The following is a 15,217-nucleotide window of genomic DNA, read 5'->3' as shown; positions in this document are numbered from 1 at the left end:
CTATTAATAGGAAAGATCTAAGGCTTAATCACAAATCACAGCTTATCATGGCCCAATCAAACACACTGGGGACTTCACTGCCTTGTTTCTGGTGTCATCATTGGTCAAAATAGTCTTGTTCAATCAAGCTCAGCGGCTTAAAGGTCAATGTAATGGCCGACAATGGAGGCTGTGATGGTGAAGCACCATCATTGGCTAAAACTGACATCCTGGGCTGCAAATGAAAGGCATTTGTTGATTGAGTTCTAAGATGTTGACACAAAGATAAGCAAATATAATTTTCTCTCCTTCTTCTCTGCAGGCCTTAGGCCAGTGATCATCCTCACAGTCTAACAACGCTCAAGGTCAATTAATCACCTACTTGCCCATTCCTCAAACCCCCCCTCCCTCCACCCTCCGTCACCCACCTTGCCCCGAGTCTAAATAATGGAAAACCTGACTGAACTTCAGAATCCTCTGCTGGAGAAAAACAACAAACATGTCCAAAACGATTACGGTTACCAGGACGATTACAGGGAGCAGCAACACTACAAGGAGAAGATTCTGAGCTACTTTGTGAACAGTAATTCTGCCAAGAATAAACCCAAAGCCAACTTCACCCATCAGCTCCTAGACGCCAGCTCGCTGCACCTGGCTGTCGAGGCCTTTTACCGCCCAAACTTTATTTTGTACAAGGACGAGGCGAAAGAGAGTGTAAAGGATTACAGGAATGACAACTGTGAGACGACATTCACGGAGAGGAAGAACTTGACTATTGACTCCCCCGACCGTTCGGAATCTAAACCTGTGGACTACACAGAGAACGATGTTAAAATTCAAACTGTCTCCTATGAGGTGGAAGAAGAGGAATTTCACGACTGTGAGGTAGAGTCACTGTCACCTTAATTAAGTTTTGTTAAAAATGTCTTACTGTTGGAACCGTCAACCATGTAATTTTATATGTTTATGAATGTTTAGCTGTTTTTAGGGCTTGCACAATGACTTTTTGCTGGAAGGGGTAGGGGAGAAGGATAATTACGTTGGGAGATCCGAAGGATGCCCATGGAATTTGAGGGTCCATTTATCTATTCAATAATTGTTTGAATCTGCAGCTCCTGTCTCCTCTTTCTGATTAATCAAGGACATTTTTCTCTCAGAAGTTTTGCGATTGAAAGCTTGGAGCAAGGGCGATTTTTTAAAATGGCGAGTTTAATGGCGATGGGCATTTCATTGGGCAGGAGGGTGCCAGGTGGGGACCATGTGCCTTCCTGCCACTGCCCTGATTCAATACGTGGTGGGAAAGCCCATCGGTGGCTTTCCTGCCTCACTGTCAATTGAGGCCCTTAAGTGGGCAATTAATGCCCGTGTAAGGGGCTCATCGTGCAGCTGCTGGTATTCACCCAGCGGCGGACAGGGGAATTCGCTATATCGGATGCCCTGTTGGGGTTGCTTCCCAGTTTCCAGGGTTGTCCCTCATTCTAAGGTACTCCGCTGATCGAGAGACCTGGCATTGGGGAAGGGTGGCTGCTGCCAACATCCCTCCGCGCCCCCCCCCCACCCCAACCGGGTCCTAAATCGCAGGGAAGGACCGTCACTGCCCAGTTAAGTGCATGATTGGCACTTATTCAGCAGGCTTTCCTGAAGATGCGACACAGGGCTGTCATCGGTTCTCCAGCCAGAGGGCGAGACTGGCCTCCTCCATTAAATGCTGCCCCTGTCTCTTGAGAGTTTGTTTTGAGGTGGTTGAAATCTCCAGGACTATTACTAAATTTTACTAATTTCATAGATTTGTCTACAATACCCCTATTAACATAGAAACTAGGGGCAAGAGTAGGTCACTTGGCCTTTTGAGTCTGCTCCACCATTCAATATGATCATGGCCGATCCTCTATCTCAACATCATACTCCTGCTCTCTCTCCATACCCCTTAATGCCTTTAGAGTCTAGAAATCTACCTTTTTCCTTCTTAAATATATTCAGCGACTTGGCTTCCACAGCTGCCTGTGGTAGAAAATTCCACAGGTTTACCTGAGTGAAGAAGTTTTTCCTTATCTCAGTCCTAAATGGCCTACCCCATATCCTGAGACTGTAACCCCTTGTTCTATACCCCCCATCCGAAGGAAACATTATCCCTGCATCGAGTCTGTCAGCCCCTGTCAGAAATTTATACATTTTAGTGAGATGCCTTCTCATTCTCCTAAACTCCAGTGAATACGGCCTAGTTGACCCAATCTCCCCTCATACGACAATCCTGCCATCCCAGGAATCAGCCTGGTGAACCTTCGCTGCACTCCCTCTTTGGCAAGTATATCCTTTCTTAGGTAAGGAGACCAAAACTGCTCACACTACTCCAGGTGTGATATCACCAAGGCCCTGTACAGCTGCAGTAAGACATCCTTGCTCCTGTACTCAAGTCCTCTCGCAATGAAGGCTAACATACCATTTGTCTTCTTAACTGCTTGCTGCACCTGCATGCTTGCTTTCAATGATTGGTGTACAAGGACACCCAGGTTTCTTTGTACATCAACATTTCCCAATCTATCATCATTTAAATAATACTCTCTCATTCTGTTTTCCTTTATAATAGACTCTAACATTTTCCCTACTACTGATTTTAGGCTAACTGGTCTGTAATTCCCTGTTTTCTCCCTCCCTCCTTTTTTAAATAGCGGGGTTATATTTGCTTCCCTCCAACCTGCCGGGACTGTTCCAGAATCTACAGAATTTTGCAAGATGACAACCAAAGCATCCACTATTTCCGTGGCCACCTCCTTTAGTACCCTGGGATGTAGATTATCAGGCCCTGGGGATTTATCAGCTTTAAACCCCATTAATTACTCTGGCACTATTGTTTTAGTAATACTAATTTCCTTCAATTTCTCCTTCTCACTCAACCCTTGGTTCCCTTGCATTTCTGGGAATTTATTTGTGTCTTCCTCCGTGAAGACATTAACATGAGTGATCCTTTCTTATCTCAATTCATATGGATTTTGTCTCAATCCTAATGCTAATTTTATCACTTTATTTGGTTGCCATCATGTTGCCTCTAGTGAGGATAGCTACCACCAGCCCACCCCATCATTCTTCTCTATCTATTCTAACAATATTAGGTTTACCACATTATAGCAAATGACTAGTAATAGTAATTACAGGGAGGTGTTCCAAGAGACAGGAGGGTGCAATAAACTGACCTTTCAGCTCTGGATGTGTTAGTTCCATTCCAGCCCAGAATGATGAGCTGAAAGTCTCCCTAGTGGTTATGAAACCTAGTTTTTTTGTTGTAGGATGTGCTCAACCAGGACGCTAACAAGGAAGAGCTGTAGGCGTATCAGGGTATTTATTTAAAAACTAGTTTATAATATTTACAGGATGTACATAGTGGATTACAGGGAAGGTGCATCTTCCCTCAAGGCTGTCTGTTGCCTCGAGTACCTAGCACATGATGGCTTGATGCCAGTGTGACACTGTCATGTACCTCATAGATTAGCCCATCCATTCTGTTAACACTTTTATACTACAGTTTTGTGGGTCCATGTCTTGCACACTGAACAGCCTATAATGATCAGTCTTACTGCAAAGAAGTAGAGATAAAGATAGAACATGCTGGAAATATTCAGCTGGTCCAGCAGCTTCTGTGGAGAGAGAAATAGAGCTAACTTTTCAGGTCGATGACCTTCCATCAGACCTGGGAAAAGTCAGAAATGTAATAGGTTTTGTGCAAGGGGTGGACGGGGCAAGGACAAAAGGAAGACCTGTGATAGAACCATAGTAAGGTTACAGCACAGGAAGAGGCCATTCAGCCCATCGTGCCTGCACCAGCCAAAAAAAATAAAAAAACTAGCTGCCCGTTTTAATCCCACTTTCCAGCACCTGGTCTGTAGCCTTGCAGGTTACAGCACTTCAAGTAAGATCCAGGTACCTTTTAAATGAGTTGAGGGTTTCTGCCTCCACCACCAAACCAGGAAGTGAATTCCAAACACCCACCACCCTCTGGGTGAAGAAATTTTTCCTCATGGCCCCTCTAACCCTTCTACCAATCACCTTAAATCTGTGCCCCTGGTAATTGACCCCCCTGTCTACTCTATCTAGGCCCCTCATAATCTTATAAATCTCAATCAGGTCACCCCTCAGCCTCCTCAGTTCTAAGGGAAACAACCCCAATCTTTCCTCATAGCTGCAATTTCCAAGGCCTGGCAACATTCTTGTAAACCTCCTCTCTACTCTCTCCAGAGCAATCATGTCCTTCCTGTAGTGTGGTGACCAGAGCTGTGTACACAATTCCAGCTGTGGCCTAACCAGCATTTTATACAGTCCCATCATTACATCCCTGCTTTTGTATTCTATACCTCATCCAATAAAGGAAAGCATCTCATATGCTTTCTTTACCACCCTATCCACCTGTCCTGCCGATTTCAGGGACCTGTGGACATGCACACCAAGGCGTCTCACTTCTGCCATCTCTCCCAATATCCTCCCATTTATTGTGTATCCCCTAGCTTTGCTTGCCCTCCCCAAATGCATTACCTCAGACTTCTCTAAATTGAATGCCATCTGCCGCTTTTCTACCCATGCAACCAAACCATTGATATCAACCTGGAAACAACAGATATTCTTTTCACTATGAACTACATGGCCAATCTTTGTGTCATCTGTAAATTTCCCAATCCTGCCTCCCACATTTAAGTCCAAATCATTAATAAATACAACAAACAGCAAAGGCCCCAACATTGATCCCTGTGGAATGCCACTGGAAACCATCTTCCATTCACCAAAACACCCATCGACCATTACCCTTTGTTTCCTGTCACTGAGCCAATTTTGAATCCTACTCACCCCATTCCCCTGTATCCCATAGGCTTTTACTTTCCTGGACAGTCTTCCATGTGGGACCTTGTCAAATGCCTTACTAAAATCCATGTAGACCACATCCTCTGCACTACCCTCATCAATCCTTCTTGTTACTTCCTCAAAAAAAATCAATTAAATTATTAGACACGACCTTCCCCTGACAAAACCAAGCTGACTATCCATTATTTTCTAAGTGACAATTTATTCTGCCTCTCAGAATTGATTCTAATAATTTGCCCACCACAGAAGTCAGAGTGACTGGCCTGTAATTATTTGGTCTAACCCTCACCCCCTTTTTAAATAATGGTACAATGTTTGCAGACCTCCAATCCTCTAGGATCTTGCTTGCATCTGATGAGGATTGGAAAATGATCCACAGAGTATCCGCTGTCTCCTCCATGGCTTCCTTTAACAGCCTGGGGTACAATTCATCCAGCCCTGATGATTTATCCAACTTCAAGGATGTCAGTCCCTCCAATACATTCACTCTCAAGATACTTGTTTTATCTAATATTTCACACACTTCCTCTTTAACCAGAAAATCTGCTTCATCCCTCTCCTTAGTGAAGACAGAGTCAAAGCACTCATTGAAAACCCTGCCCACATCTTCAGCATCAGAGCACACATTACCGTATACATCTCTGATCTGCTCTACCCTTTCCTTAGTTGTGTTCCTGTTATTAATGTACTGGTAAAACATTTTTGGGTTTTCTTTGATTTTACCTGCCAATATTTTTTTGTATCCTCTCTTTGCATTCTCAATTATTTTATTCACTTCACCGCTGTACTTTCTACACTCCACTAGGCTTTCTACAGTGTTAAGTGTTTTGTGACTGTCATAAGCTTTCTTCTCCTACTTTATCTTGGTCCGTATGCTTCTGGATAACCAGGGGGCTCTAGGTTTGGCAGCATTGCCCTTGTATGTCATGGGGACATGTATACACTGGGCAGAATTTTTCGCTCGGCATGAGGGCGTGCACGTGACACACTCTAGCATAAAATAGCGCACGATGACGTCAGGTGAGCATTCTAACGTCATCGCACACTAGCCCGATATTTTGGTCAGTGGGCGCGAGCGGGTGCCATTAATTAACAGGCCACTTAAGGCCATTAAAAAGCCAATTGATGCCGATTTTTCATTGCCTGTGCGATTTCACATTCATCACATGGGCAAAACGTGCAGGCGGCCAGCCGACAATTTCCAAAACCTCATCCACAGGGTGGGACAAAAGGGGAGAGCAGCATTGCCAGTGTCAGTAGTGGGGATTTTGGTACATAGTTTGCTGCTGGTGACTTATTAGTACTTGGCAGCTTCATCTCTGTTTGGAGCATCATTGTTAGCATTTCCAGGCTTCATTTCAGGTCTCCTTGGTGCCTCCATGGTCCCCGGAGGATTCAGACCGTGTGGACCCTTCCAGGTATCAGACAGCCTTCCGTTACCCAGGTAACGGGGGTTGTGGTCTCCACTGGTGGCACCTCCTCTGAGGAGGAAGAGAGGGGCAGAAGGGAGAGGAGGCCGGGTGTCCCGATGCAGCTTCCAGGGGAGGGACCTGTGGGAGGAGAGACGCAGGCACAAGGGGCGAGGGCCAGCAGGAAGTCCAAGGCGGAAGGGGCCACAGAAGATGCCACTATCCTGCTGCCAGGGTTTACAGGTGGCGATGCAGCTACCTCAGTATGTCTGAGGTGCAATACCGAAGGAGGCTCCGCCTCTCAAGGGAGTCAGTGACCTCCATCTGTTAGAGGATCGGCCCTGAGATCAGCTCCGACTGTGTGGGTGGACACCCCATGCCAGTGGCTCTGAAGGTCACAGCGGCTCTCAACCTCAATGCATTTGTCTCTTTCCAGGGGTCAGTGGGAAATCTGTGTGGAGTCTCCCAATCAGCTTTCCACAGTTACATCAAGCTGGTAACAGAAGCTCTGTTCAGGAGGGTACTGACCTTTATTCTTTACCGTACAGATGAGCCGGCCAGGCTGAGCGAACCAGAGGCTTTGCAGCAATTGCTGGGTTCCCCCGTGTCCAGGGTGCAATCAACTGCACACATGTGGCCAGCAAGGTGCCAGCGGGTCAGCCGGGTGCCTTCGTCAACAGGAAGGAATTCCACTCCATGAACGTGTAGATAGTGTGTGACCACAGGATGTAGCTGGCAGCTCCCATGACGCTTACATCCTGAGACATCCCAGGTGCCGAGGCGCTTTAGTGCTCCAGCCCGACTGGGTGACAAGGGCTATCCTTTGAAAAGGTGACTTATGATGCCTCTCCACCACCCAAAAACAGAGGCAGAGCAGCGTTATAATAGGAGCCACGCCTCCACAAGGGGGGTGATAGAGAGGACCTTAGGTCTTCTCAAGATGCACTTCCGATGTCTGGACCATTCAGGGGGTACACTACAATACACCCCCAGAGTGGGTGTCACTGATAGTGGTTGATGCTGCGCTCCTCCATAATCTGGCACTGGCAAGGTGGGGACCCACTGGAGGAAGAGGATCTTGACACAGCTGCACAGGCCACAGATGAGACCAGTAGTAAGTCGGAAGAGGAGCACGGTGAGGAGAATACTGAGGGCATGGAGCCAGACCTCAGTAACCTCCAGGGAGGCAGGGATGCCTTGACCCACCGCTCCTCCAGCTAGGCTGCCAAAGACCTGCTTCCACCTCATGCCAGGGCTGCCGCCTCTATCCCAGATGTCCTGAAATGACCCTTTCAATTGCATCCAAAACCCACTCAATGTCTGTGTAATAAAGTATCCAGCCATTCACATCCAGCATTACAAACTGGCATACCCTACACCAGAAAGAAAAAATGTGCAACATACCCAGACCATCAGAACCAAAGCAAATTTAATGTTATCATCACATTGAAATCATTATGAGATTACAATTACCGGTGTTGATGTCCACACTAGCAGACAAATAAACCAAACATAACTGAACAGAAAATTGCCGGTGAACTGTTCCTCACGTGCTCATGGTGCCTTAAACTTATGTTTGCAAGTGCTATGTCTTCGTGCCTCTCCCCACTGCCTCCCTATCGCTGGCACCGGCATTGGAGCCAGCCTGCTGACCCTGCTGTCTTGTTGGCCTTGATGGTCGTCCTCTGTCCCGTGGAGTCTGTGCTAGGCCCACCTGGGAAGGAGTGGCCAGTGCCACAGCTGGCATCTCCCCATCGCAGGCTCATCAGATGCAACGGTCACTGGCAGAGGGGTGGAGGAGCTACTGCCCTCTGACAGGAGCCCGCAGAGATGACAGGCAGCTCGTGCGCCAACATGAGGTCACTCTGGACCTCCCTGCTCACCATTGATGGACGGGCCTCTAGCTGGGATACTGGGTACCTCGTCCATCTCTCACACTGGTACTGACAACCTGAGGTAATTGCTTGTATGAGGGCTTGCAGGTCCAAGCACAACCCCAGGAACCCCAGATTCTGTCCCTGGAGCTGCCTCTCCAAGAGAGTTGCTACTCTCTCAATGAGGAGGCAGTGCGCTCGGCCATGAGGGTCAACACAGTGCTCATGCTCCACATGGACTCCTCCACAACAGAGGCCATGGCACGCACAACCTCATGGATCTCCGCCAGATCCTCCCGCACATCTCGCTGGACATCCAGCATCTGCCGCCTAATGGACGACTCCAGAGGCTCATTATCTGCCTTCAACTGAGCAGCGTCCTGGTCTCCAGCCGCCTTCCGACTGCCGGCGCCCTGGGCACTCTCTGCCTCTGTCTGCACCTCAAGTGAGTGTGAAGTGCCCTCATCAATGTGCACCAACATTCTGGCCGCTGATCTAATGCCCACCGAAGTGCTGGTACCTGCGCTGGTGCCTGGTTCAGAGAGCGGGTGTGACACAGGTACAAATAAACCCCAGTGGTCCTCCAGTGTCAGGGGTGGCCCTTTGGGGTCCAGAGAGCAAGTGCGCGCTGGCAAATCTAATGAAGGACAATGACATGTCATTAGTTAAAGTCATCACACTGTCACTGTGTGTGCCAGGCACCCTGGTGAGACAATGGAGATCTGTATCATGGTGTCACGTCTTTCAATGATCAATGGGGATTCCAGGTTTGAGGCTCCCATCAATGATGAGACTACACTAGAATGGTTGCACAATCCAAAACTCCCACCTCTGTGCACTGCACTCTTACCTTCGACTGGCACCCCCGTCTCCCCACACCCGGATGCACGGGGAGCTTGGTGGCACTCGAGCTCTAGGGCATCCTGCAGGAACCAGCTGAGCAGCAGCAGGTTGGGTGGGCCTCCACCTGTATGTGACCTCTCTGCTTGGTTGTGGTTCGTCTTCTCCTGAAAGGATAGAGGAGCATTGATTAGTCCACCCTCTACCTGCAGCGCCATTGCAGCCTGGCCAATCCCAGCTGAGGAAAACGTCGCAGGGCACATCCGAATCGTGGCCCTCGAGCTGCAAGGCACTCAGTCCAAGCAGCCAGGGCTCACCCCCTTGCCCAGCTCCGGCGTGATTGACAGTTGGCACTCAGACTCTAGCACCCCTGATGTCCAGGGGGTGACAGCCACACCTTAACACTTCTGCACACTGACCCATGCCAACATCATACTCACTCTTCCAGAGCTCAAGTCATTGAACCTCTTCCGGCAATGCACCCATGTGTGCCGCACCATGTCATGGCTGCTCACCTGGGCTGCCACCTCCTTCTATGCCCTCTTTGTGAGGTGTGGTGGCCGCCTCCTCCCACTGCTGGGGACAAGGGTGTCCCTCCTGAAAGCCACCTCCTCCAGCAGGACCGCGAGGCACTCATCCAAAAAGCGGGGGGGCCAAGTGTCCACCCAACCTGCCCTCCCGCCTGGCATCTCCAGCTGCACTCGACTCCATCAAGACAACGCAGAACCGACGTCCTTCTGTGGCAGCCTTCCTGGGGCTGCCTGGGCCGTTTTTCAACCAGCCGCCGGGTTTCCATTGAACCCAGCGGCCTACACGCCCCCACTCGGCCCTTCCCAACCTGTGAGGAGCCGCATTTGACGCTGGGCAGGCCTTAATTGGCCCACCACGAAATGGCGATCGGGGGCTGATCGCAGGCGGCGGGCCCTTTTCCCGACCTCTCTCGGTCCTGCCGACCACGCTTGCCCGCTGACCTCAAAATTCTGCCCACTGTGCCCACGGAATCTCACTCTTGAATGCCTCCCACTGGTCTGTCACTGATTTCCCTTCAAGTAGCTGTAACCAGTCCACTTTTACCAGATCACCTCTCAGCTTCGTAAAATTTATCTTTCCCCAATCTAGAACTCTTACTCCTGTTCTATCTTTATCCTTTTCCATAATGATATTAAATCTAACTGTATTGTGGTCACTATCTCCAAAATGGTCCCCCATTGCTACTTCGTCCACTTGCCCAGCTTCATTTCTAATCTAGAATTGCGCTCCCTCTTGTTGGGCTTGTTATATGCTGGATAAAAAAGTTCGCTTGAACGCAGTTGAAGAATTTTGTGCCCTCTGTGCCTGTTACACTGTTCATATCCCAGTTGATATTAGGGTAGCTCAAGTCCCCAACTTTTATTGCCCTATTGTTTTGCACTCAGAAATTTGTCTACATATTTGATCTTCTATCACAGAATTGTTACGGTGTAGAAGGAGGCCATTCTTTTATCTCCCTCTCACTATTTGGGGGTCTATAGTACCCTCCGAGCAGTGTGGCTGCCCCCTTTTTATTCCTGAGCACAACCCATATGGCTTCATTTGATGATTCATTTAACGTATCATCCCTCCTCACAGTTGCAATCGATTCTTTGACCAATAATGCTACACCCCCACCTTTTTTAGCCCACCCCTCCCCTCTATCCTGCCTGAAAACCCCATATCCAGTGACAGGGCAAAAGACAGGAGGGATTGAATGACAGAAGAGTTGGTACCTGTTCAAATGCAAGAAGGGAAATGGAAAGCAATGAAGGTGAATAAGGCAAGGGAGACAAATGGAAAATCCTGTCAGAGAGCAGAACTTCTGCAATCTGCTTTCAGAATGTTAAGTAGCCTTTCCCTGACCAGACCAACCATCTGACTGATAGTCTTCGTAAATATTTCTCATTGATTTTCATAAATGCCTCCTTGCTGGTGGAAGGGTAAGGTTACCAACCCTCCAGGATTGGCTTAGAGTCTCCAGGAATTGAAGATCGATCTCCAGGACACTGCTGTGTGTGCAACCCTGGAGAAAAATCATCGGAACATTTTAAAAAAGATTGGTATTTTTTTGTCATTTTCTTCGAACGTTTCTTCTTACCAGATATAAAAGTATTGATAATGGAGGGGTGGGGAGGGTGGCAGGAGGGGGAGGCTACTAGGTTGACAGTCAAGCATCATCCAATTGAGGAATGAGTCTTTTTGCTTTCCAATTGGCCTAGGAAGGCAGTGATCACAAGGATGGATGTGTTGGGCGACTAATGGCTGGAGCACAGGGACAAGTCATGTGATGAAACCCCCAGGAATACATCTAATCGCAGTTAACAAACCTATGGAAGGGGCAAACAGAGATGTTATCTGCAATGGCTCAGATCTCTGCAGGCAGCTCTCACATGATCAATGCGTGCAAATGTTATTATATCGACCTTATCAAAGGTTGAATCCCTACGGCTGAGTACTTTGGTCACAGTTTTGCACCAGCAGCTGTGGGGTGAGACTTCAGAGAACCAGAACGCCATCTGTGAGCAAAGTAAATACCCGGGTGCCAATCGTAAACGCGGTGAAGTGTGACCTTGTTTCTCCAGGCTCCTGAGCAGCAGGGCTCAGAAGATACGTCTCTGGGAGACACTTGAGCAACCCGGGAAAGCCTGCAAACCAAAAGCCAGATTCCTGTAACTCAGTTAATCTGACCGGACAAACCCCTCTTTTGTAACACATTTGTGAAATGTTAATATGTTGTGTACGTAGGGTTGCCAACTGTGATCAAATGTATCCCTGGAGGTTTTATTACATGACTTTCCCCCATGCTCCAGCCATTAGTCGGCCAACGCATCCATCCTTGTGACACACGGGCCTCCTACGCCAATTGGAAAGCAATAGGACTCATTGCCCAATTGGATGATGCTTGACTGTCACCCAGACAGCCTTTCATTTCACATTTTCAACATTCCTATATCTGGTAAAGAAAATGACACACAGGACAATCTATTTAATGTCCCGATGATTTTTCTCCAGGGTTGCACTTGGAGGTTGTCCTGGAGATTGACCTTCAATTCCTGGAGGGATGACAGCCCAATTATATATCAACATTGCACTTTTTAGAATGGACAGCGTAACAAAGTTGAGAAGAAAAGTTTTTTAAACTGTTCCTTTGAAAATAAGAATGAGTAGCACACAATTAGGAACAGGAGATTTTGCACAGTGCAGAAGTTATTGGTGTCCTGTCCAATATTTATCCCTCAAACAACATCATTAAAAAGCAGATGACCCGGTCATATCTCTGGCTGTTTATACTGTGCACAAATTGGCTGTCACACATCCAATAGCAACCATACATCAACAAGGGACTAATTAGCTGTAGAACACTTTGACATCCTAAGGCTGTGAAAGTTGCTATAGAAATGCAATTTATTCCTTCCATAGATTTTATTAGTAACTTTGCCTATCAGATTCAGCACTTGCTGCGACTGGTTGAAAAGAGGTTTCCTCGTGGTCAGCTTGCTCCCCTCCTGCTGTAGTAACGTTGCCGAGGTGTAGCTGGGTCACACTTCCGAGCAGGTTACGGTGCCAGTGGGACGTCCAGCACGCTGTGAGGAGATTCCAGACTGTTCCTTAAAATGGCAGGCATGAGCCGCCTGGGAATCTGAGGTGAAGAGGCACCCACAGCCTCGAGCCCCACCCGAAGGCTCACTAACTAATCTCGGGTGACACTGAGCAGGCGTGTTGTTGAATGTGCTGCCTTTGAAGAGAAGGTGTTAAACCGAGGCCCCAACGAGCCAACCCAATAGACCCCATGGAATGATATGAGAAAGGGCAAGGAGTTTTCCTAGTGCCCCGGCTCCCCATGAATCCTCTAACCAAAGTTACTCTGCTCATGTCTGTCGCCTGCAGACTGTCGTGTACAAAATTGGATGGCACGTTTGCCTCCATAAATTTCAGAAGCATTTCGTAATTGGCTGAGAAGCAGGTTGAGTCACAGCGAATGACAAGGCAAGATCTTGTTTTCCTTCATGCCCCGATAGTCAGCTCCATTGCAGAAGCTTTAGGGCCTAAAATCCCTATTGGCTTACCCTGAAACAGCAGAAGAATCGAGCAGTGTGCCAGTTCCCAGCCCCTGATGGCATTCCCATCATTATTATTTGGGGAGATGTTGACATAGTGACAATGTGACTGGACTAGCAATCCAGAGGCACAGGTTAATACTCTGGGGACATGAGTTCAAATCCTACCATGGCAGCTGGTGGAATTTAAATTTAATCAATAAATCTGGAATTATGAAACTAATTTCAGTAATGATGACCATTAAATCATTGTCGATTTGTCTTAAAAATCCATCTGGTTCAATAATGTCCTTTAGGGAAGGAAATCTGCCGTCCTTACCTGATCTGGCCTACATGTGACTCCAGACCCACAGCAATGTAGCTAATTCTTAACTGCCATCTGAAATGGCCTAGTAAGCCTCCCAGTTCAAGGGCAATTAGGGATGGGCAACAAATGCTGGCCTTGCCAGCAACGCCCGCATCCCAGGAAAAAAATGGAGAAAAAAGATCCATTGGAATTGCCATCTGGCACATGTTACACAGATCCAAATAGGAGCAGGTGTAATATAACCAGAGACATTTGAGAAATAACTAACGTGCAATATATTTTCTGCAGCCTCAGCAAAGATATTTGCAAAGGTTGCCTTTACGCCCCTGGTAAGCAGAATTACTAAAGGGAAGGGGTGCAATTTAAATGTAATAGGCCAATTTCAGTCAAACCTGACAGAATAGTGAAACGGCTAATTCATGTTTTTTGAATCTTCCCTTAGAAAATTGGTTCCTCCTAAACTGTGGTGAGGTGCCACAATTAAATCTCTCCCTCTCTACCTGAGGCAGGTACCCCATGAGTGCAACAGTGACTCTAGGAAATGGGGTGAGGTCAGGTTCTGCCTCGCCCAATGTTTGTCCCAACAGGGCTTTCCTGGAATATTGAAGTTCCGCTGTCGGATCACTACCTCCTCCTGCTGCTGCTCTCTCTCTCTCAGGCAGTCTCTCGGGATCGAAGATGGCTTTGCTTCTACTCCAGTTCGATGGGTTCTGAGATGGCTGACAGTCCAATGCGTGATCTACAAACTCTGCCACATGCGGGGCAGGTGGTGCCTGAAAGGTTGGGTAGATGAGTTGTTTGTGAGCTCTGCCTGACGTCTAATCTGCACGTTCTCCACGTGCTTGGTGCCTTCTCCAATGAGCCTTCTCTATTTTGGACGGTCACGAGCCAGGGTCTCCCATGAGTCATTGGGTGTGTTTGACCTCTTCGGGGATGCTCTGAGGACATCCGCCTCTGGCTGCTGTACCCACATAATCTGGCCTCTCTGCAACGATGAGATGTAAAATCGTGCCCCTGCGTAGAGTTAGCTGGTAGGGCTTCCCTTCCGTCTGCGTTAAGTATATCATGTGCTCCTACTATAAATAATACACATCCTTGGCGTCCTCTTCTGGGCCTTCAGCTCGGCCCTCAAAATCAGTGGGCTAGTATTAACATTATCAGGAATGGTTATCCTTATCAACTGCTGTGCATACGAAGGGTTTCGTCTCCCTCATCAGAAATTGGCTGTATCCCTCGCTTCGTACTATACAGTGTGCGCCAGCACTTGTGTGAGGTCTCACTTGATTTTTTTTTTGTGCTTTCCCCTCCACTGGCATTAAGATGTTCTATTCCGTGACCCTACACCTCACAGCTGGATTTCTGAACCCTTTTGACATTTGTACTAATTAAGTAACTCATTAGCTGTTTTGAGGGGAGTTAAAGGATCATCATTGCACGTGTACTGCGACTGGCTGCTGCTTTCCCCATCGCTGCTAATTAAAGCTCCATCTCAGGAACCGCACATTTGAGAGTCATTCGTTCCTGCAATTTCATTTAGAGGTTCATTAATTTTTGAGAAAGTGTCTTTTCTCCCGCTTTTAGTGAAAAGTCAAATGTCAGCCTCTCCCCTCCAAATATGCAATTAAGAGGGGCGCTTACCTCAACATTCTCACAACCTCTTACAGGGCTTTTTAATCATGTTCCTTACACAAAATTGCTTCAGAAATAGTCTTGCAAATGGACTGAGCCAAATGTGAGGGTTACATCTGCGGAATAAAAAGCAGACTTAACAACCATCAAAAGCTTCATCGTGTTTTTTCTTATGATCTGGAAAGATAAGAAAAAATTACCATATAAATGTTCTTGTTTTCCAAAAAGGCTTCAAGGGCAAAGTAATCTCTTAATCTTGTC

At 47.5% G+C, this 15,217-nt stretch overlaps 1 protein-coding gene across 1 annotated transcript in view; it reads left to right on the top strand.

Annotated features, from left to right (window-relative positions):
* syndig1l (synapse differentiation inducing 1-like) overlaps positions 1 to 15,217 on the top strand; it is a 142,031-nt gene that overhangs the window by 54,005 nt on the left and 72,809 nt on the right. Inside the window, exon 3 of the mRNA XM_078562117.1 lies at positions 302 to 864. Within this exon, the coding sequence (XP_078418243.1) occupies positions 427 to 864 (438 nt within the window). The 5' untranslated portion in view covers positions 302 to 426. The remainder of the gene's footprint in view (positions 1 to 301; positions 865 to 15,217) is intronic.

Source organism: Cetorhinus maximus, chromosome 18, assembly GCF_964194155.1.
Source record: "Cetorhinus maximus chromosome 18, sCetMax3.hap1.1, whole genome shotgun sequence".
Taxonomy (NCBI): domain Eukaryota; kingdom Metazoa; phylum Chordata; class Chondrichthyes; order Lamniformes; family Cetorhinidae; genus Cetorhinus; species Cetorhinus maximus.
This window is presented reverse-complemented; position numbering and strand designations above follow the sequence as displayed.